Source organism: Schistocerca nitens, chromosome 1 (genome assembly GCF_023898315.1).
Source record: "Schistocerca nitens isolate TAMUIC-IGC-003100 chromosome 1, iqSchNite1.1, whole genome shotgun sequence".
Taxonomy (NCBI): Eukaryota; Metazoa; Arthropoda; class Insecta; order Orthoptera; family Acrididae; genus Schistocerca; species Schistocerca nitens.
In genome coordinates this window covers 185,887,686-185,910,202 of record NC_064614.1, presented here as the reverse complement: position 1 = coordinate 185,910,202, position 22,517 = coordinate 185,887,686, and the positions used below count along the sequence as shown (strand labels likewise).

The following is a 22,517-nucleotide window of genomic DNA, read 5'->3' as shown; positions in this document are numbered from 1 at the left end:
TAAAATTTTCGAGCTTTCAGTGGCTATCTCCGTCCTTGCTGGTATGGATTTCTGCTTATATAGGTATGATTGCAGCCTCTGGCACCAGTGAGAGACAGCCTAAGTGACACATGCACTAAAGGTGAGTTGGACAGCTCGTAGCAGCTCCAGCTGACCATGGGACCGAGTGACACCAAGTGGTGCAGGAGGCTGGGCCGCATTTGAAACAGGCACTCCTGCTTCCATATAAGCTTCAAGCATCCGTCTTTGCTTCCTTTCGATATCCAAAGCTGGCCCCAACACTCTACTAAGTGTGACCCCTGCTCTCTGTTAAAATTGTTGTTGTTCGTTGTAATCTCAGCTGCCTCCTTTACAATGGAATCCCAATATGTTGATGCATGAGCCAAGACTTTCGTGTTTTCAAACTGTATTTTGTGTCTGTTTTCCAGGAATGCTGAGCTATGGCTGACTTTTCAAGCTCCCTTTGTTTCCTATGTCGCTTGTGCCCTATACAACGCTCTGCAACTGTGCAAATTGTCTGACCTATATAGATGCTGCTGATTTGTAAGGGGCACCATACACATCAGGCACATGAAGTGTTATGTTGTCATTAATAGGGTGCAACATATCTTGTGTCTTGGAAGCTGGCCAGAACACTGGTCTTAGTCCATGTTACTGCAGGACACATCCTAACTTGCTGCTTGTTGCCCCACAGTATGGCAGGAATGCAGCCAGCATGGTCTCTTCTGCAGCATCTCTTTTGCTATAACCATTCTCTCTGAACACATGTCTCCAGTGCTGCAATTCATACAATAGGTGGTCATCAGAAATAACTTTCCCTCTGTGCACTAATGTGTTCAGGACCACTTTTTTGTGTACAGGGCTGTAAAAACTATTGGCATTCAAGTACTGATCAGTGTATGTCAGTTTCGTGTACAATGAATGACCAAGCTGGCCTCCTGCCTTCCACTCAACTAAAACATCCAAGAATGGCAGCTAGCCATCCTTCTACATCTCAGTAGTAGAAATAATGTTGAAATGGACATTGTTCATGCAATCAATGAACTGCTGCAGTGCATTTTCATCATGAGGCAATATCAAGATGGTGACATTGAGGTGACTTAGGAAGCAAGATGAACGCAACACCACAGAGTTCAGAGTCTGCTCCTCAAAGTGCTCCATGAAGAAATTCATGACTGCCAGAGACAGTGATCATTGTGCCACCCATCATTTCATAATATCCATTGCAATACAAGAAGTATGTTTCATTAGAACAAGATGGAACAGCTTGACGATTCCAGGTAGTGCAAAAGAACCAGCATGTCTTGTACTGGCACCAGCCGGCCGGAGTGGCCGAGCGGTTCTAGGTGCTACAACTGGAACCGCGCGATCGCTACGGTTGTAGGTTCGAATCCTGCCTCGGGCATGGATGTGTGTGTTGTCCTTAGGTTAGTTAGGTTTAAGTAGTTCTAAGTTCTAGGGGACTGATGACTTCAGAAGTTAAGTTCCATAGTGCTCAGAGCCATTTGAACCATTTGTACTGGCACCCTGTAAAATGTGATACAATGTCCAGACAAAACATTACATCATTGTGGCATATTTTCATTTTCTTGAGTCAACAAATGTCTGTGAGTTTGCAACATGGTGTTCATAATGACCCAGTTTTGGCACTAATTACCCTGCCAGATGTTCGACCAGTCTGTTGGTGGGCGAACTGTGTGCACTAACAGTGGGCCTAAGAGGGACATTTTCTATGTCTATAAAGCCTGAGGGGTCTGGCAGTGTGGGTCATTAATTTCTGCAGTGCTTCATCTAGTACATAGTGTCCTCTAATAACTTCCCTGTCTTTTTGACAGTGGCCTGTGTCAGATCGCGACTTAGCTTCTGGTACACATCATATTCTAAATAATGTAGCACCTTCAGGTGGAAGTCATCAGTCTTGACAATCACAGTGGCATTTCCTTTATTGGCTGCAAGACAACCAAGTCCTCATTCTCTCGTAATAAGTGCAATCCACACTGTTGCTCCAGGTTAATATTAGGTATAAGTGGCTTAGCTTTTACCAGTATTTGGCTGATGGTTAGTCTGACATCCTCGGCTGCATCATGTGAGAGATGCCAAATGCACTGCTCTATTCCAGTAAAAATATCCAAAATTGGCAGATGTCATGGGGCTGGAGAAAAATTAAGTTGTGTACTGAGCACTGCCACAGAGCCATCCCATCATCCAGTTCTTGGTCAGAGAGATTAACAACTGATCTATGAGCCTTATCATTCTTCATGTAAGTTACTCCGTGAGTTAAGCGGTCAAACTTGTTATGCTGCTTAGACATTGTCTTGCGCAAATTTGTGTGCTATTGTGCTGCTGTGTCTGTGTCCACCCACTCTCAATAGAATGAGAACAAAGTTGATGACAAAAATAGATGAAAATCAAAAAAGTTTCTGGCATTAAGGTTGAGCTCATACCATGTCTATCACGTTCACTTTCTCACAATGGTGTGAATTGTCCTCTTAAAAATTTTGCCCACTGCACCAGTTTGAATGTGTTGCTTAACTACAGCAAAGTGATGAATTAACTTCTTGTTGTGGCAGTGTTGTGAAAGTGCTGAAGAACTCAGCAGATGTGATTTCTTTTTTCAAAGTTCTTCCAGCCATCTTACACTGTGTATTACGTCCTCACATTAGAGGAAAGATATGTCTTCTCGAAGTCTTTTGCAGTGCCATGACTACCTCTGGTTTCTGTTAAATTAGTTGTAGTTTGTTGTAATCTCAGTTGCTCCTTTACAACGGAATCCCAATATGTTGTCACATGAGCCAAGACTCTTGTGTTTTCAAACTTTATTTTGTGTTTGTTTTCCAGGCAATTGCTTACCTATGGTCGACTTGTCAAGCTATGGAACACTGATCTCAGTCCCTGTCTCCGCAGCACAGTGCATGCATAACTTGCTGCTCATCACCCCACAGCGTGGCAGGAAAGTAACTGGCTTGGCAGCTGACATTTTAAATGCTTTCAGGTGCCACCAAAGAAGGATGCCTTGTGAATTGGCAGAAGAGGCCAAGCTGGCTGCATTCTTGCCATACTGTGGAGCAATGAGCAGCAAGTTAGGATGTGTGCTGCAGAAACATGGACAGAAAACAGTGTTCCGGCCCACCCCAAGAAACGAGATATTCTGTGTCCTGTTAAGATGGCATAACTCTTTGTGTTCCTGGTGTGCATGGCATCCATTGAGAACACGGAAGCATCTATATAGATCAGACAATTCGCACAGTTGCAGAGTGTTGTGCCAATCACAAGTGACATATTAAAGAAAGGGAGCTTGACAAGTGAACCATAGCTGAGCATTGACTGGAAAACAGGCACAAAATACAGTTTGAAAACACGGGAGTTTTGGCTCATGCATCAACATATTGGGAGTCCCATGTAAAGGAAGTGGCTGAGATTAGAATAAAGAACAACAATTTTAACAGAGACCAGGAGTACACACTTAGTAGGGCACGGAGGCATGCTTTGGATATCAAAAGGAGGCCAAGTCGGGTGCTTGACATTTGTAGGGATGTGGGAGCAGCAATTTTGAATGTGGCACAGGCCTCTAAAACCACTTGACGTCGTACAGTCCTACAGTGGGCCAGAGCTGCTATGAGCTGCCCAACTCACCTTCTGCACATGCATCATTTCAGCCATCACTGATTGGTGCCAGACACTGCATTTGTGCCTGTGTAAGCAGAAAATCATGCCAGCTCCAGCAGTCTGAGGTTTCCACTCCTGATGACAATGGTGGAGATAGGCATCAAAAGCTTGAGAATTTTATTCAAATTGACGCAACCTGAAAACTGAGAAGATTTTATTCAGACATGCTGCCTTAAAAGACTCCAAAGACACAGTATACTTAACAGTAAGATGGCAGTTGGAGACATGAGAGGAAGAGAAGACAGCTGAGATAAGCTACTTGGTTGATGTCAATACCAACTTCAATGGAAGATCATTGGGAAATTGGAGGCATCTGAAACTTGGTCATCAGTGGCCAGGTAGATGAATGTTTAGTGTTGCTATTGTTCAGAGATGGTGATATCAATTTACAACCACAGATTCAACATCTAGAAGGTTCATCCAATGATGGAAAAGGAAAGGGTCATAATCCATGTTTACTTCTATTACTGTCTGTAACGCAGCTGGGAAAAGTAAGATAACACAAACTTACCACATAGTGGAGATGCTGAGTTGCAGATAGAGACAACAAAAAGTATGTCAGAAAATGAACTTTCTGCCAACAAGGCCCTCATCAGAGTTAGAACACACACACACACACACACACACACACACACACGTGGACGTATGTACCATATGGAACTTCCACACAGAATTCTAATTTTGCAGATTTTTAGAAATGAAGTCCTTGATCCTTACATGCCACCTTGTGACTGTGCAACAAAATGTATCAAAGGAAAATTCAATTATTAGATTTTGTTGCTGCTTTTAGGAGGTGAAATGCATATTACTATCTAACTTTTGGAACTATGAGTAACAGTTCCTTTGTTGGGGAGGAGATAAAAATATTTTAGGAAATGTTAGAAATGAAGAGCAGATCACTTACGCCCCACAATGAAAAAGATCCACCTGCATTGACAATGAAGGTAGACAAGGTCTCAAACTGGGACTGGAGTTACCTGCCCTTCCTTTTTCATCTCCGCTAGTATACCCCTCTCTCCTCTGTGCCAAAGGGGCACTTAGTCCTGAAAGCCGGGTAGTATTTCTCTTTTACTTTTATAGTGTTTGTTGACTGTATGTACTATATGTCACATCTTCTGAAGGCAAGTACTGACCAGTAAGTTAACAGGGAAGACCACAACCAGTATAGCACATTGTGTGACCTATCTCTGGATCTGAACACCATAAAAACATGGTTTTGGATACTCTTCAGGAATAACCATATACTTCTGCCCATAGACATCCAAAGACTGTTACTACCTCAAGAGCAGCTTTGTAGGAAGAATGACATTCACTTCATATAAAGTTCCCCTCCCCCTCCCCCCCCCCCTCGTCCTCTCTCCCCCCTCCTCAACATTGCTTTTGGTGTACCTCTCTGGTGCATTTTGTATGTTACAAAATATGTACCAAGTTTGACCATAAAACTCATTGTTTGGAACTGTGTTATCTTATTTTATAAACGTTGTATAAAGCATTTTACACCTAAATTTCTACATGTTTGACACACAGTTTTCTGAGTTATAATTAATTTTGTGTTTCCCCCTCCCCAACTCATTTCATTTCTTTGTAGTTACACTTAAGAATGAAGTTAAAAGTATGACAAGAGAGTCTTTAAAAAAAAGAGAAAGAGAAAAGTAACTCTTATTCTAATATTTCGGTCCATGTTCTCTCATCATTGATTAGGTTCTAGTTCAGCTATTGAATTCCTATATTCTTTGGCTCCACAGGTGCCATTTTCTTAATCTTTAGTGTTCTTTCCATGCTCACTCCTCCTATTCTATTCTTTTCACAGCTCCGGGATGTCACCCCACTCGAATGTGTTTACCATTTGGGCTCGGCCTCACTTCTCTGCACTGTGATTTCCATCTTCTCTCTTTGTCCTGTTCCTCATGTGCTCTCCTGAATGGCTCCAAATCCAAATCATGTGGGATAAGCCTTCATTTCTTCTCTTGGAACGGAACACCATCTCTTGCCTCCCATGTGTGGAATTGTCTATTGTGGAACTAATGACCATTTACTGGGCTCCATGTTTTATTAAACATTCCTCCCTCACCCAAGTTTTGTTATGATGGACTCTATGAGTGGCCTTCAGGCTATCACCCAGTGTTTTCCCCGCCACCCCTTGGTCTCTGCCATTCAAAACTTTGCACCGATTTTGACCATGCTGCTTGTTCAGTTGATTTCCTTTGGTTTCCCAGCTGTGTGGGTATCCTGGGTTATGAGCTTGCCAATTGTATGGCTGGGAGGGCAGCCACCTACCCCCAATCTTTGTGACCCCTCCAGGGATGTATTTGCAGCTTCAAGTCAAATTCTTTTTTAGTCAGTTGTGGTCCCATTTATGGGGGACCGTCCCCCTCGTCTAATGAAATTTGTGCAACGAGGGAGACTCTTGCCATGTGGTGTCCTTCCTTCTGCCTCTCCCAGCAAAAATGTACCATCCTCTGCTGTCTTCATTTTAGAGATAGGGATTTTTATTCCATATTGATCCATTCCCCTTTGTAGCTGTGTCCCCCTCCTCTCACAGTACTCCATAGTTGCTGGACTGCCCCCATCTTGTGTCCCTTTGCACTAAATACGCCCTCCCACTTTCCTTGTCACATGTGTTAGTGGAGGACCCTTGCGTTACATCTATCTTCAGTTTTCTTTGTGAAAGTGATTTGACTTTCCAGATTTAAGTGCCTTAATTTCTATCCAGAATTGGAGTCCCTCAGTTAGCATTGGTGTCGATTTGGGAGGCCTTCGGCCTTGCCTCCATGCCAGCCAGGTTCCCCACCCCCTCCCTTTTCCCATCTTCTTCTGTATGTGTTGTCTCCATTTAGTGGCAGTCATGGTATGGAGTGGGATCAGGATGGGTAGGTGGGGGTGCTGGTGCCCTGTAGTACCTCTAGGGTGCTTCCTGCTCTCAGCCCACCCCACCTTCCCTCCCTTTTTTTGTTACTCTGCTTGCCACCCTGACATTCTTTGTTTGCACGTTTCCCTTTCCCATTGACTGGACTGTGCTACTGGTGTTGTTCCTACCTTAGTTTTTGCGACCTTGGGTCACGGGACCAATGACCTCATATGTGTTTGGTGTCCCCCCACCCCTTCCAGTCAACCAACCAACCATAGACCTGTGGCTAGCAGAGGCAGTGTCTACTTCTAGTGGAGATGAGATGACCCACTTCAGGTTGTTAGCTGGTGTGAAGTACTACTTGATGTAGTCTGCGGCCAATGACAAATGCAGTGGCAGGGTGGTATTTGTGGCCACTCATCCTAGCCCTGTTAAGATGGAATGTCACTTTTGGTCATGTAGACCACTGAAGCACCCCAGCAGAGTGTAATCTAGGTCACCACTGCAGTGGCCTGATGCTCACACCGTGCTGCATTGACAGTGTTCCATTCCTAGCAGCAGGTGGCAGGGCACAGTGTGTGGTAACTGAGCTCACTTCAGTGACATAATAGAGGCTTTCATTATGTCAACTCAGCCATTCTTGCAACTTCTCCAGTGGATTGTGGAAGGCATCCTTCTGGCTTGCCTGGCTGCAGGTTATGGATACTGATTTTGAAAGTGTTTTTTATGTCCATTAATCATTCCAATATTTTATTCTCTTATGAAAAGACTTATTAATGGACTATCTGATTACCCATTGTTACCATGTTACTTTTATGTCACTGCTTTTCCGTCCCTTCCCAACCAATAGAGGTAAATTTCAACAGTACCACCATCAGTCAGCCAAGGAATCCAATGGTCACTGGATGTGACAACAATATCAGTCCTTTTGATTGTTTTCTGTGTCTTGGCCTTCCAATCTCTACCTTTACCAATATGTCCACACAGGAGTGCGAGTGCTAGACAAATCTTATGTGGTGTTTTTTCTTCCCAGTAGTAGTAATTGAGATGTGTTTTGCTGAAATTATTCCATACATTCCACGCTTATGCTTTAGTAGTTACCCCTTCCCACCCATACCCCCATATCCACCATTTATGGTCAGTTGCCATCATGACTGTCACCATTTAGTGTAGTAATATCTACTGTGGATACAGTGCTTATATTCATCACATTGAACACTTCCTATCTACACACATCATTTATAATGCTTTCCTACTAACAAGGAGACTTCTTTAATTCTCTAAAGCTAGAACTGGTTTTAAATGGGCCCCACGGCTCAGTGTGGTAGAATGCTTGTGTGCTATGCAGGTGGCACAGTTTCAATTCCTGGCTGATGCAAATTTTTAAGCAAAGGTGGATATTCTATGAGCATATCTGTGAAATGTAAAATACATTAAGATGGAAGGGAGGAGGGGGGATGGGGTTAATTGCTGGTTTGTGTTTCAGTCTTCTTTTTTTTTTGTCATTTAGTTTCCATTCAGTTTAAATATGAATGCTATCTAAAGAAAAAAATTCATCAAAATACTGTGCTAATTAACACAGCTGATTATCATGTTAACCCTGTGATTAGCAGTCTGGAGTGCTACTGATATAGGCATCTTTGTGTCAGTCAGGAGTTGAACCCAGAGCACTCATGTGGCGGGCAAGCATTCTACAACCCTCCCTTGCAGCCTATCAAATAATTGTCCTAATTTAAATGAATTAGCATTACAACATGTCCTTAGTTCTCACCACCCACCTGGCCATAATTTATGTTAATTTCTTCCATCTCAGAATTTCTTCACAGTAAGTGCCCCTTTCTTCACACCATTTTAGTTTTCCACATTTTTCATTTTCTGACTTGTATATTTTTTGCTGTCCCCCCCCCCCTCCTACCTCTATTACATGCACTGCATTAAGCTTTTCATTCTTACTAAGCCATGCATGATGTTTTAGCAGTAATCAGAGTCTTGCATATTACCCTGTCTTCCATCTCAAGTTTTCAAATCCCACCCGGTGTGGTTCCCAACAATCAGTCTTTCCAGTAAGTCTCCCCTGACCTGGTGTTCTGTCTGATTTTTCCAAACTCTACCCCTTTTCCTAAACCTCTCCAGTCCTTTTCCTTCACCCCTCTTTCTTCATCTTCAACCCGTCTGCAGAAGAAGGGGTCACTGGCTTCAAAAACTTGCATACGTAAAACCTTTTTTTATATGTGTGTTTTCCTGGTGCTGCTTAGTGAGTAGATTTTTTTTCTATACAATTACATTAAATTAATGTTTCCTGAGACTGCAGTCGTGTGTGTGAGTTGCATTTGTGTATGTGTGCGTATGTGTGTGTGTATTGCTGACAAAGGCCTTAGTGGCCAAAAGCCATAATTGTGTGAGCCTTCTTGTTGTGCTTACGTGCAACTCAGCGTCTCTGCTATATGCTGAGTAGCAACTTCCTTCCTCATAATATTGTTACATTCTATCCTGGATTTTCCATTGTTTGACTTATGTTTTACATCTGTTGTTGTAGCCAGTAAAAGTTTTATTATTGTGAGTTGAATCCACCTTTAGCTGTTGTTTTGTGTTTTCAGGGAAACTGGCAGCATGTCAGTGCCCGTGGTCTTAATGCTGCATCATTAATGGACAAATAAAAATAAAATTTGTTAGTGGAGGAGAGGTTCACGAAGATACTTGAATCAGGAAGGTCTTTGCACATAATAGAACTTTTATAGGTGCATAGTGTTTGCTTATTTTACTAATTCAGGAAATTTTATTTTATATGTAGTTTTGTAGTTAAAACTGGGCTTGCAAATTTAGACTTGCAGAGTTTTCATTGCACAAATGGGAAGAGTGTGAATATTGGCAGATAAATTTATTGATTTAGCAGCAATGAAGAAAATTATGGAATGATGTGAAATGAAAAGTGAAATGCTCTATTATTCATAATTTTGTTTTATTTTACCTATGCGTGCACAGGAAGCTCATTAATTGTAAGTTTAAAACTGTTGATTTGGTGACAGTTGTCTGTTATGGTAGACAATGTTTTTTGGTGGACTGAACTGGAGTGCAGAAAGGAAAGAAAAGGGGAAAACAGGCAAAAATTGAATCCAGTGTAAATGTTCAGTCAGCAGGAAACAAAGGGTAGAGATCAGAGGACTTCAAAAGAAAAAAGTAGGGTTTAAAATAAAAATTGTATGAGAAGTTGGTAGCATATTAATAAATTCCTTTTTCAGTGCTGGTAGTTGATATTTTTATCATAAAAGAGGTGCAAAACTAAGTATTATGATCATCATCTTATGATCTCCCATGACTGTCTTTTGCCAGTGGTGCATTCTTAGCCACATACTATTTTTATTGTGCTGCTGTTATGCAGTATCTTTTCAAATTACAAATGTGACATTAATAAACCATTATTTATGGGCTTCATTGCCCCCTCCTCTCAGTTATTATGTTATTGTATTATTTATGTAAATATAAGAGGTTTAAAGTATATTCAGTGAGGATCTCAGTGCAGCACTGAGGATTTGTTGAAAGCCCATGATGCAAATCACAACATTGATAAATATACTGTAGTAAAAATGCAAGAGAACTGCCACAGATGTATTATAGGACTGCTATTTCATGTACATAAATTCTCAGATTCCATCAAAATGGTCACTTGTTCCTTTTTAGTATGCATGTTGACATACATTTTTATTTTTAGTTAGCATTTTGTTTATAGTATTTAATTTTTAAAAATTTTGTGTTATTGGGGTTCCTGTAATGCTTGTTATGTTGAGTGCTTGAATATCATGCATATTAAAAAAAAGACTTAATGATTATAGTGAGGGAGCTATTAAGTTGGCTGATGAATGAAATTAATGTGACCATGTTACACAATTTTGTCTCTGTCATAGTGTTGGATTTTGCTTGTACAATTAATCTTTTTATTTTTTTCTTTCTGTGTGTTATAGACAGAAATAACAATGAACTAAATTTCCTGCTCTGTTATTGTTTGAGAAGTTGTGAATGGTTTGCAATTTTATGTGGCAGTGCAAGCAATTTTTATGAAAATTTGATGTTTTTCTATAGCAGCCAGAAACATTGTCTGAATTGTTAGTGTGTCTCTGCTAAGGAAAATGAGGTTTTTGTTTAAAATACAGCTTGAAGAATATATGAAGTACACTGAACATCTCCATCATGTACAAATGTCCACAGCATATATTTATAAGCTCATCTAGAACTACACAGTAGTTCCTAATATAAATGTTTTATATGATGTTTTCATGTGACTGTGAGTAGCTTTTTATACTGAAATATTGACCCAGAACATCACATACATTGTAAGGACTGCCATTTAAAGCAGTTATTTGTTGGTGTTAGGGATTTGTAGCTGCAGTGCATAGCAAGTTCTGATTTCCTATAATGGAACTGTGATAATATTTTTGTACTTGTGTTTAATGTGTTTTATGGCCCCTTGTGTTGTAACTTGAAAGCATGACATCATAATGCATGAACATGTACATCATATGTAAATTGTGTGTGTCATTAATTTATTTCTAGTCATACCTGTGATAGTTCGTTTTACACCACATGATGGTGGCACTCAATATGAAAAATAACTATGTAATTTGAAAAGGTTCTAATTCTCCCTTTATTGTGATACTTGAAAGGAATTATCTGCTTCAAACTATTATACAGAAATTTTTTGCATTATATTAAACATCTCAATAATAGTCTTTTGTACTGTAGTGGCACAGGTCAAGTGCATAGATTTCATGATTATTGCAGTTTCTTTTGACACTTTTTTTGTAAAAATCTTAGTACATTCCAGAAAACAAAAAAATCTTACCTTGTATCAAAATTTATTTTATGTTCATTTTAATAATTTTTAACTGGTACATTGCATACAGGATGACTACCATGCTAAGCCAACTGTTAATTTTCGAATTATAAGTTGCAAATATGTAGCTTTTTATTTGAAGTTTTAATCTTTTGTTGTACAGTTATTCATAAAAGGGTTACGTTTAGTATGAGGAGATATTTATCAGAACTGAAACTTTCATTTTCAAGTATGTAAACAGAATGTTTTGTAGTAAATTTTTCAGAATATTTGTCGCATTAACGTCAGAGATATTAAAGAAAAAAGTCTTGCACAGAAAACACATATAACTATGTGAATATGCTACTTTGCTTGCAGAATGTTATCCACAGCCTGAAACAGTTAAATTTTAAGTGTAAGATACAACTTTAGAAACATTTGTATTTAATGAGATTCTACATTTGGTACTTGCAATTGTAGAATCTTCTCAGCCACAAAAGAGAGATTCAGCCATTTGTGTTCTAATAGTTTAAATGAATTTATTTGAAGTGCCTGAGCTGTTATCTTCATAGAAAATTTATGAGAATATTTTGGTACTAATTAATTCAAATAGTTAATACTGTGCATTTATTTACAACTGAACATAAACAGTATTTAACGCTTCAAAATTCTGTGAGGACTGTTAGATGTACTGAGCACTATGGAACTTCTTGCACATTCCATAAGCCACAGTAAACTACAGAGGTATGCTTAACTTATTTTGTCTGCACAAATAAAAACTTCATCATTGAGTATAATTGTGGTTACTGAAGGGAGAATTCATTTTCCAATTGTACCTTAAATACTATGCAAGATGTGCTATGTTCTTAAGTAAATAAATTATACTTTTAATTCAAAACAGAACTACTTGTATTCATTTTCCTATTCCCATACAAATTATCTGAGTGTACCCAAGTCGCCATCTAAGCTGTTTGCTAGCTGGTTGTGGAGAACACACTATTCAAAAATGTCATATTTTAACTTTATTCAAAATGAAAGTAAACACTGAATTTTCATATCGTTTAAAGAAAAAATATCAACCGTGGATCACAAATAAACCAGAATAAATATAAGCACAACTGTGTTCTAATTTACCAGATGTAACATATCTGAAACTCATTGTTCAATTTAGAATCACATCGCTGATGCGTTTTAGAGCATTTAAATTCTCATTGATCTCAGAATATGATGCTGAGAGGTTCTTTAATTACAGCACAGAATATATATTTCTTTGTTATCACATGGCAGTACAGAAGTGCAGGAGGTGATGTATGTGATGTGCAACAATTTGTTAGAATTAGTAAGTAATTCATCAGTTTAATATTAGGAAATCATTAGTCATACACATACATACATACATACATACATACATAAACATATTTGAGTATACACATGTGTTTAATGAGTAAAGGACAGGTCAGGCACCGAGCGAGGTGGCGCAGTGGTTAGACACTGGACTCGCATTCGGAAGGACGACGGTTCAATCCCGCGTCCGGCCATCCTGATTTAGGTTTTCCGTGATTTCCCTAAATCACTCCAGGCAAATGCCGGAATGGTTCCTCTGAAAGGGCACGGCCGACTTCCTTCTCCATCCTTCCCTATTCCGATGAGACCGATGACCACGCTGTCTGGTCTCCTTCCCCAAACCAACCAACCAACAGGTCAGGCAGGTAGCCAAGGCCTTGTTGAGGGAACCATTTTGGCATTTGCCTGACGTGATTTACAAAAATTTAAATCAGGATGGCCAGATGGAGCATGAGACCCTGTCATCCAGTGCCTTAGCAAATGCAATATCTCACTCAGGTTTTCCTAACTCTCTAAGTAATCTTTAACTGTGTTGTATGCAGTATTTAAGAGGAACACACTGACTGCCCGTTGAAATAAATTTGCTTTAATTGTATCTTTCTTCTGCTGGGCAAATTATTATGCAGTTTAATCCCTGATAAAAAATGGTGTTTAAATGTTTTTGTTTGTTTCTCCTTGGTAAAAATAAGTTCAAAATGTCTCTTGTTCCATAATAATTTATAAAATTATCCTTCCTACCCCTCCTAAAGTGGTGTTATGTCATCCACCCAACCTACACATCATCCTAGTGCATCCCTATGCCACTACTATCAACTCCTGCCTTCCTGCGGAATATCAAAGTGCAAGACCTGCATAATCCAAACATCCAGCACTTCCTAGTCCAGTCCTGTCACAGGTATATCCTATGCCATCAGGACCAGGCCGCCTGTGAGAGTAGTCATGTCATATACCAACTCTGCTGTAAACACTGCACAGCTTTTTATGTCCAACCAGTTGTCTATCAGGATGAATGGTCACTGCCAGACTCTTACAAAAAGAAAGTTGACTGCCCATTGACACAACATGTAACTGAGTATAACATGCTTGATTTTTAAACAGTTGTTTCACAACCCGGGCTATCTCGATCCTTCCGCTTCTCCACCAGTCTCTTTGAACTACGCAGATGAGAGTTATCCTTGCAACACATTCTTCACTCCAATAATCATTCTGCCTCAATCACTTTCCCCATATACTCCACCCAGCAGTGTCCTTTTCCTCCATCCTGTCACCCCCTCCCAAATTCATGTCACAACTTCACCTTCAGTGTGTACCGCTCCGCACTGGCTCCTACAATCATGCATCACATGCCTAGCCTGTATACCTACCACCCATCTTTCGGTATTCCTAGATGGCAGACCAGCTGTCACCTGCCGAGCTACAAACCACCCGCCCCCAACTTCTCCCTGCCTCCCTCTTCTCTCTCTTTCTCTACTTACCTCACCGTACACAACTCTGGTCTGATCAGCACATTGGTGGATGAATTCAGTTGGCACAGTAAGGGTACCAAATTTCTTAAATATTTCCTTATCTTTTATGTATACATCACATTTTTTACTACTGATATCTGTTAGTACATGGTCTAAGACTGATGCTAAATTTTTAGTTCCCCTCATAGCACTTTACCACTTACGCTATTCAGAGTGTTTAGGAAGTCATTACTTGTTCCAACGATAAAAGTTGTGTTAGTGTTCAATGCCTCATAAACTTACATTAGTCTGGGACCTGAGACTTTGTCCAGGACTTCAGTTAATTTATTTGAAGAAAATGTGTCCACATTGTCAGTAGGTGAGTGATACACACAAAAAGATTAACTTTTTATGGAAGTCAAGCTTTGTCAGTTCATTGACTGAACTTTAAAAAAATATTTATCTATAGTAACTCTGATCAGAGCTTGTCAATCTTTAAAAAATGTCCCAATCTGATACAAATGTATTTCGTACTTCTGTATTTATGTTTTAAAAAATGGAAAACATGTTTGGCAAAGTTACCTGGCAAACTGGGCAACTTTGCCAACTGTGTTAAAATAAGCGGAAATCACTAAAAATTACCAAAAAATAAGTTTAAAACAATGAAACAATTTACACATCAGTATTAAACAATTTAATGCAAAGATAGTTGCAAAGAAAGTGATACAGAAATCTTCAAAGTTAAAAGAAAAGTTTAATGTTTTCATGAGAAAAGAAAATTGTACCTCGGTTTTGATTGTAAGGATTATTAATGACGTACAAAATGTCTTTTACATTCAGGGATACTTCATCTGACACACATGGGAAGTAAAAATTTTTCCCCATTTGTTGTATGAAGATGCGACAACTCAAACTCCCAAATTGAATAAGCTTACCAAAAAACTGCTTGACACTTTTTTGTCAGGAGTTTTACTACAACAAACATTCCAAGCTTTAGTTTTGTAACATCCTGGGCCATTCAGGCATCAATTTCATAATGCTCATGAATGGCTGAATTATGATCCTCTTCATAGCAAAAAAGCAAGATCACACTGGATCAACTAATTCCTGACTATCTGGTTCTTCCGCAGCTTCTGCATCTTGTTCAAGTTCAGAATCAGATGTTTCATGGAAGTAAAATGCACTGTCAGATTCATCACTGCTGTGATGGCTATTCCTCTGAGTGTTCTTCCTTCTGCCAGTCTCCTCAATTTGTTTCATTACAGGTATACCTGGAAGAGATTGGTGGTTTATCAAGTTTGATTTGTCAACAGTTTCTCCTAGTGCCACATCATGTCTCCTTCTTCACCTCATCAGTGGACTCTGACCACCATTTTCACAACAGGCTTGATGTTCATTCATGAATGAATCACTAATTCTCATAGGTGCGCCATTGCCATCAGATCTCTGTGCCTGTGGGGTTCTAGAACAAACTTCTTCAGGATTTAGTGGCACAATGACACATTCATTCTCTCTCCTCCATCCAAAGAATGGGAAGTTTTGCCAACAATTAGGGAAATGCAATTTTCTTGAGTGTCTTGGAACTAGATGAGTTTCTCATCTTACACTCTGTCAATACGGCTCTCCATTTCCTTTTACATGGAGCAAAGACTGAAGCATCTAGAGGTTGACATGGATCAGTGGATGCTGAGGGCAAAAACACAAAGCAAATGCCACAAATTGGTATGCCTTGATAACTTTTTCATTGCCAGCCGGAGTGGCCGTGCGGTTCTAGGTGCTACAGTCTGGAAACGTGAGACCGTTACGGTCGCAGGTTCGAATCCTGCCTCGGGCATGGATGTGTGTGATGTCCTTAGGTTAGTTAGGTTTAAGTAGTTCTAAGTTCTAGGGGACTGATGACCTCAGAAATTAAGTCCCATATTGCTCAGAGCCATTTGAACCATTTTGATCTCTTACATTCACTTGGCTACTAAGATTATCTCCTATTAAAAATTTGGGGCCAGATAGGTTTCTGGCAAATGGCACAACAGAATGGAAAAGCTACTTTTCAAACCCCTTGTATGAATATCAAGAGCTCAGATGGAAACCCAGTTCTAAGCAAAGAAGGGAAAGCAGAAAGGTGGAAGGCGTATATAGAGGGTCTATACAAGGGCGATGTACTTGAGGACAATATTATGGAAATGGAAGAGGATGTAGATGAAGATGAAATGGGAGATATGATACTGTGTGAAGAGTTTGACACAGCACTGAAAGACCTGAGTTGAAACAAGGCCCCAGGAGTAAACAACATTCCATTAGAAATACTGACGGCCTTGAGAGAGCCAGTCCTGACAAAACTCTACCATCTGGTGAGCAAGATGTATGAGACAGGCGAAGTACCCTCAGACTTCAAGAAGAATATAATAATTCCAATCCCAAAGAAAGCAGGTGTTGACTGATGTGAAAATTACCGAACTATCAGTTTAATAAGTCATGGCTGCAAAATACTAACGCGAATTCTTTACAGACGAAAGGAAAAACTAGTAGAAGCCGATCTTGGGGAAGATCAGTTTGGATTCTGTAGAAATATTGGAACACATGAGGCAATACTGACCCTACGGCTTATCTTAGAAGCTAGATTAAGGAAAGTCAAACCTACATTTCTAGCATTTGTAGACTTAGAGAAAGCTTTTGACAATGTTGACTGGAATACTCTCTTTCAAATTCTGAAGGTGGCAGGGGTAAAATACAGGGAGCGAAAGGCTATTTACAAATTGTATGGAAACCAAATGGTAGTTATAAGAGTCAAGGGGCATGAAAGGGAAGCAGTGGTTGGGAAGGGAGTGAGACAGGGTTGTAGCCTCTCCCCTATGTTATTCAATCTGTATATTGAGCAAGCAGTGAAGGAAACAAAAGATAAATTTGGAGTAGGTATTAAAATCCATGGAGAAGAAATAAAAACTTTGAGGTTCGCCGATGACATTGTAATTCTGTCAGAGACAGCAAAGGACTTGGAAGAGCAGTTGAACAGAATGGATAGTGTCTTGAAAGGAGGATATAAGATGAACATCAACAAAAGCAAAACGAGGATAATGGAATGTAGTCGAATTAAGTCAGGTGATGTTGAAGGTATTAGATTAGGAAATGAGACACTTAAAGTAGTAACGGAGTTTTGCTATTTGGGGAGCAAAATAACTGACGATGGTCGAAGTAGAGAGGATATAAAATGTAGACTGGCAATGGCAAGGAAAGCGTTTCTGAAGAAGAGAAATTTGTTAACATCGAGTATAGATTTAAGTGTCAGGAAGTCGTTTCTGAAAGTATTTGTATGGACTGTAGCCATGTATGGAAGTGAAACATGGACGATAAATAGTTTAGACAAGAAGGGAATAGAAGCTTTCGAAATGTGGTGCTACAGAAGAATGCTGAAGATTAGATGGGTAGATCACATAACAAATGAGGTGTTGAATAGGATTGGGGAGAAGAGAAGTTTGTGGCACAACTTGACTAGAAGAAGGGATCGGTTGGTAGGACATGTTCTGAGGCATCAAGGGATCACCAATTTAGTATTGGAGGGCAGCGTGGAGGGTAAAAATCATAGAGGGAGACCAAGAGATGAATACACCAAGCAGATTCAGAAGGATGTAGGTTGCAGTAGGTACTGGGAGATGAAGAAGCTTGCGCAGGATAGAGTAGCATGGAGAGCTGCATCAAACCAGTCTCAGGACTGAAGACCACAACAACAACAACAACTTTTCAAAATGCAGAGCATCAATCCAACCATTTGCTGTTTAGCCATATTTTGTTCCTTTTGGCCCTCCTAAAATCCACAGTTCCCTTAATTGCAGATAATGATAAACTACTAAAAGAGGAAGCAGTTCATCTGACGCCAAAGCAGCAAACATCAAATAAAAAATTGCTTAGGTAGAGTTTATAACTCTTTCTTGATACTTGTATCCCCTATGAAATAATACTCATTTGGACCCTGGATCATCAGTCAAATTTGTCTCATCATAGTGGAATATGTGGGGTGGTGGAACTCCTTCTAACGAGTCTTTCAAATGACAAAAGTATGCTTTAAGCTGATCTATTCTAATGCTAGCTCTTGCACAGGAAATATTTTGGCACTTGCTTGAAGAAAGTCTTTGCTTATGCCATTTCATAAAAGAATGCTACTAGTCATTACCAGGTAAGTTATTTGTGAACTGTGAAATCTGCTTCCCCATCAAATCCAAGAAATTTTTCACAATGAGCCATAGATCAAGGGTATTAAGAGACACTCCCCAACGTGCACACATGAGGAATCATTTGAGCATCTCCTCTTCTTCTTCACTGCTTAGCACAGTCTGACACCCTCGTTTCTTTAAGTGGAGACTCTTTACTTCGTTCTCAATTATTCTTTGAGGGATATTGAACTCTTTTGCAGCTTTTCCACTACTCATTTGCTTATTAATCTCTGCAGAGGCAGCTAGCTGTAGTGTTGTGTTGTCATAATTTTGATACCTGTTTACTGTCGGTTTGGTCTTGGCATTACAATCAATCCTAGGTTGGCAAAATTGTCCCATTTTTACCAAGCTTCCTGGTAAAACACTGCCAAGTTACGTTATTATGCTAAATACACTACACAATTTTATTTCTGAAAGTGATTCTAAAATGATAATATACTGCACTGAACACTTTCACTTATATCCGAATGAGTGGGCAGGGCTAGACATTTTTGCAGAGTACCAGAAAATTCGTTACGAAAGCTCAAAGAAAAAGCACTGACAAAGACCAGGAACCAATGAATAAACGTAAACTGCATGCCAAATCTGTCATTAATAGTTGTCCGGTGCAGTGAAAGCAGTGGCGCATCAATTTGATGATCCAGGAACTTGGCAGGGCACCAAGGATATTCTCATTCAAAAAGTGATAAAGTTGCCCTGCTTGGCAAAGTCATCCCAGTTATGGTACTTCTTAAGTGTTGGGGCGAAATCACAGCCTAGCACTGCAACATTCTGGAAAACTTTCTCCCTATCTCTGCCTAATCATATTTGAGCCTGTCATGAGCTATGCAGTGACCATCTAGCAAAACAGTTCTGAACTCCTGAATTTTTTATATTACAGGCATAAGGAGCCAAAATAATACCATGTGAAATGAAAGCTGGGCTGTATAAATGTTCAACAGGACAGTACTTGTACACTTAAAATTACAATTTCCTGATCTGAGAGTCCCTATTCACTCTTGACGTTCTACACTGAAAAATGGCTACAGTGCTTTAGTACATTGTGACACTTACAGTACACTTGTCACATCCAGATGTGCGAAATGTGGCAGTGGGTGACAGTGGAGTGGCATGCAGAAGGTGGTGGTAGCTGTGGGTGGCCGAGGTCCGTACACACACGATTCCTGCCTGGCAGCAGCACAGGAGGTGGGGACAGTTGCCTGACCAATGATGGAGATACACATCCCAGCATGGAGGGAGGACACTCATGGGGTTGATGGCAGGAGGCTGCCCAGTGCAGCATGACAGAGCTCTCAGGATGGGCAGGCGCACACGCAGCAGTCAGCAGCACTGACAGATTAGTGGTGTAGACTGTGCAGTTGTGGGCTGCAGTGGCTGATGTGGCCCCAGTGAGGTGTGCTATGTTGGCCACAAGTAGCAGGGGTTGCTGCAGCCCAGTCAAGGGCTGCAGGTGGGTAATGTGGGACAGTGCCTCTGGGTGGGATTGGCAGGTGGTCTATGTCACATGAAGGCAGCAATCACGGTGGCTTGGAGTGTGGGCAACTCGGGTGGCAGGCTCAGCTTCAGCAGAGTGTAGCCCTGGCTATGTTCTCAGATGGGCCAGCAGGCAGCCAACTGATGGGTGACACAGGTGGGCGATGTGCAGCTGGTGGATACTGCTTTTGGATAGTGACAATCGCAGTTGAGCCATGCCAATCATGAATATTGCATCCATGCATTTGGTGAGCCTGCAGAAGCGGCACAAATTCAGCACAGGATTTTGCAGGCCACATGCATCTAGACAGCTTTGCAATGGTATGCTGCTAAGCATTTCAACAGTTAACACACTGCACATGCTCAAGCAATGTGCACTTATGCAGTGTGGCGCACTGCTCTCTGTAGCGAGGTAGACACGTGGCAGCACTAGTTGAAAAAGCAGCAGGATGACTATAGACCACCACAGCGAAAAAGTGTGCAGATGCAGCGCTTACTCATCAGCAAAGCTGGTGTGCTGCTACACCCACAGCATGCTAACAATGGCAACATTTTATGACCAGCTGCATAATGACGGAATTGAATCAAAAACATGGCTACCCTTTGGGCTGAATGGTGGATTCTGTCACGACTCTTACACCTATTAGTACAGGATGCTGGGAGCAGGATGGGTTGTAAGTGCTGGAAGGGAGGCTGGTCTGAAGCAAAAAGAGGGAATTAAAGGAAACTCGTGGTTCATTCTGCAACTGTGGTATACTATGGTATGCCCTGTGGGAGGAGATGGAAGATGACTGCCAATCTAAGAGATAGGGCTTAAATGATGAGGAATAGGGAACAGGAGAGGTGGCAGTTCATATGCTGCTAGTGGCTGGTCCTAATGAACAGAAAGTCAGAATCAGACAACATGAAGGCTAGTTAGACAACATCTGCTCTCTCAATTGCTGGAAACCAAACAATTTAGTTCTTCACTTCAGAATCTTCTGATAGCCACATATATGACCTGTCTCCTATGTTCACTATTGACTAAATTTGTGGCACAGGTTTTCCAGCAAATTCAAGAAAGTATCTGCTGTCAGTAAGTTTATCTGGATAAAACAGCCTCAGTTCTGAAAGGCAGGCAACTTGGGTTACAAAGGCATGATGTAAGTTACAGTGGGATAATACTTGTAAAGACTTGACTAGGCTCTTTGAAATAAATATTTTTAAACGGAGTCCCTAATATTGGGTATTAATAAACCACTCCAACTGTACTTAATGCTTTTATTGTTGGAACTCTACATGTTTTGTGGCACTAAAAGTCACATCTTCAGGTGAACATATCACTAAAACATTAGAGCAGAAAAGTTCAGAAACTTTTTACCTAACATTTGTTGCCCATCAGAACAAAACACTGCTAAAAGGCAGTCTGTCACAGAAAAAAACAGCTGGATTTCAATATAGTGGATGGGTCCGCTTATTCAGTCAATACGGAATCGTGAACAGGGGATGTGGCTGCATGTTCTGTCATACTGAGTCAACAATAGACACATTTTGTGGGGGCACGAACCTTAGCAAAGTGCAATTGGACACTTGCCAAGCCCTGAAACAAGGGAAAAGTAAATTTGTCCCTACAAAAAAAGTTTTTTAACAGTTACCCTGACTGTAAAATTATTTCAAGAAGTGTTCCAAAAGAGTCTCCACTGGAGGAATAAGTCCAGGACAAAACATTATTAAAAGGGTAAACATTAGTAATGTGGCTTATCTGACTTCACAGTAGACTGAAAACTTATAAACAGAAGTGATGGGCCATTGTGTGAAGAAGAACACGTCATGTGTTGACTGAGGTAGGACCTGTGTCAAGTGTCAAAAGGCAGTTACACCTCAGCTGTACAATGTTGTTGTTATTGTGGTCTTCAGTCAGCTCTCTATGCTACTCTATACTGCGCAAGTCTCTTCATCTCTGAATAACTACTGTAAACTACAACCTCTTGAATATGCTTACTGTATTCATCTCTTGGTCCCCTTCGATGATTTTTACTCCCACACTTCCCTCCACTACTACAATGGTGATCCTTTGATGTCTCAGAATGTGCCTTATCAACTGATCCCTTCTTTTAGCCAAGTTGTACTACAAATTTCTTTTCTTACCAGTTCTCTTCATTACCTCCTCATTTGTTACATGATCTGCCCATCTAATCTCCTGCATTATTCTATAGCATTTCATTTCCAAAGCTTCCATCCTCTTCTTGTCTAAAATGTTTATCATCCATGTTTCACTTCCATGCAAGGCTACACTCCATACAAAAACCTTCAGAAAAGACTTTTTAACACTTACATCGATATTTGATGTTAACAAATTTCTCTTCTTCAGAAATGCTTTTCTTCCCATTGCCAGCCCACATTTTATATCCTCTCTACTTCGGCCATCATCAGTTACTTTGCTGCCCAAATATCAAACCTCATCTACTACTTTAAGGGCCTCATTTCCTAATCTAATTCCCTTAGAATCACCTTATTTAATTCTATTCCACTCCATTATCCTTGTTTTGCTTTTGTTGATATTCACATTATATTCTCCATTCAAAACATTGTCCATTCCAGTAATTTTCCTGTAGGCAGTATCTATCTTTCCCCTAGTGAAATATTCTTCTAAATCTTTGCGTTTGTCCTCTAGCCATTCCTGCTTACCCATTCTGCACTTCCTGTCAATCTCATTTTTTAGCCACCTATACTTGTTTTTGCCTGCTACA

At 40.3% G+C, this 22,517-nt stretch overlaps 1 protein-coding gene across 1 annotated transcript in view; it reads left to right on the top strand.

Moving 5' to 3' along the window:
• Window positions 1-12,224, top strand: part of LOC126244935 (tectonin beta-propeller repeat-containing protein) — a 211,524-nt gene extending 199,300 nt beyond the window's left edge. The window contains exon 23 of the mRNA XM_049948276.1: window positions 9,112-12,224. Coding sequence (XP_049804233.1) covers window positions 9,112-9,171 — 60 coding nt within the window. The 3' untranslated portion in view covers window positions 9,172-12,224. The remainder of the gene's footprint in view (window positions 1-9,111) is intronic.
• Window positions 12,225-22,517: the final 10,293 nt, after the last annotated feature.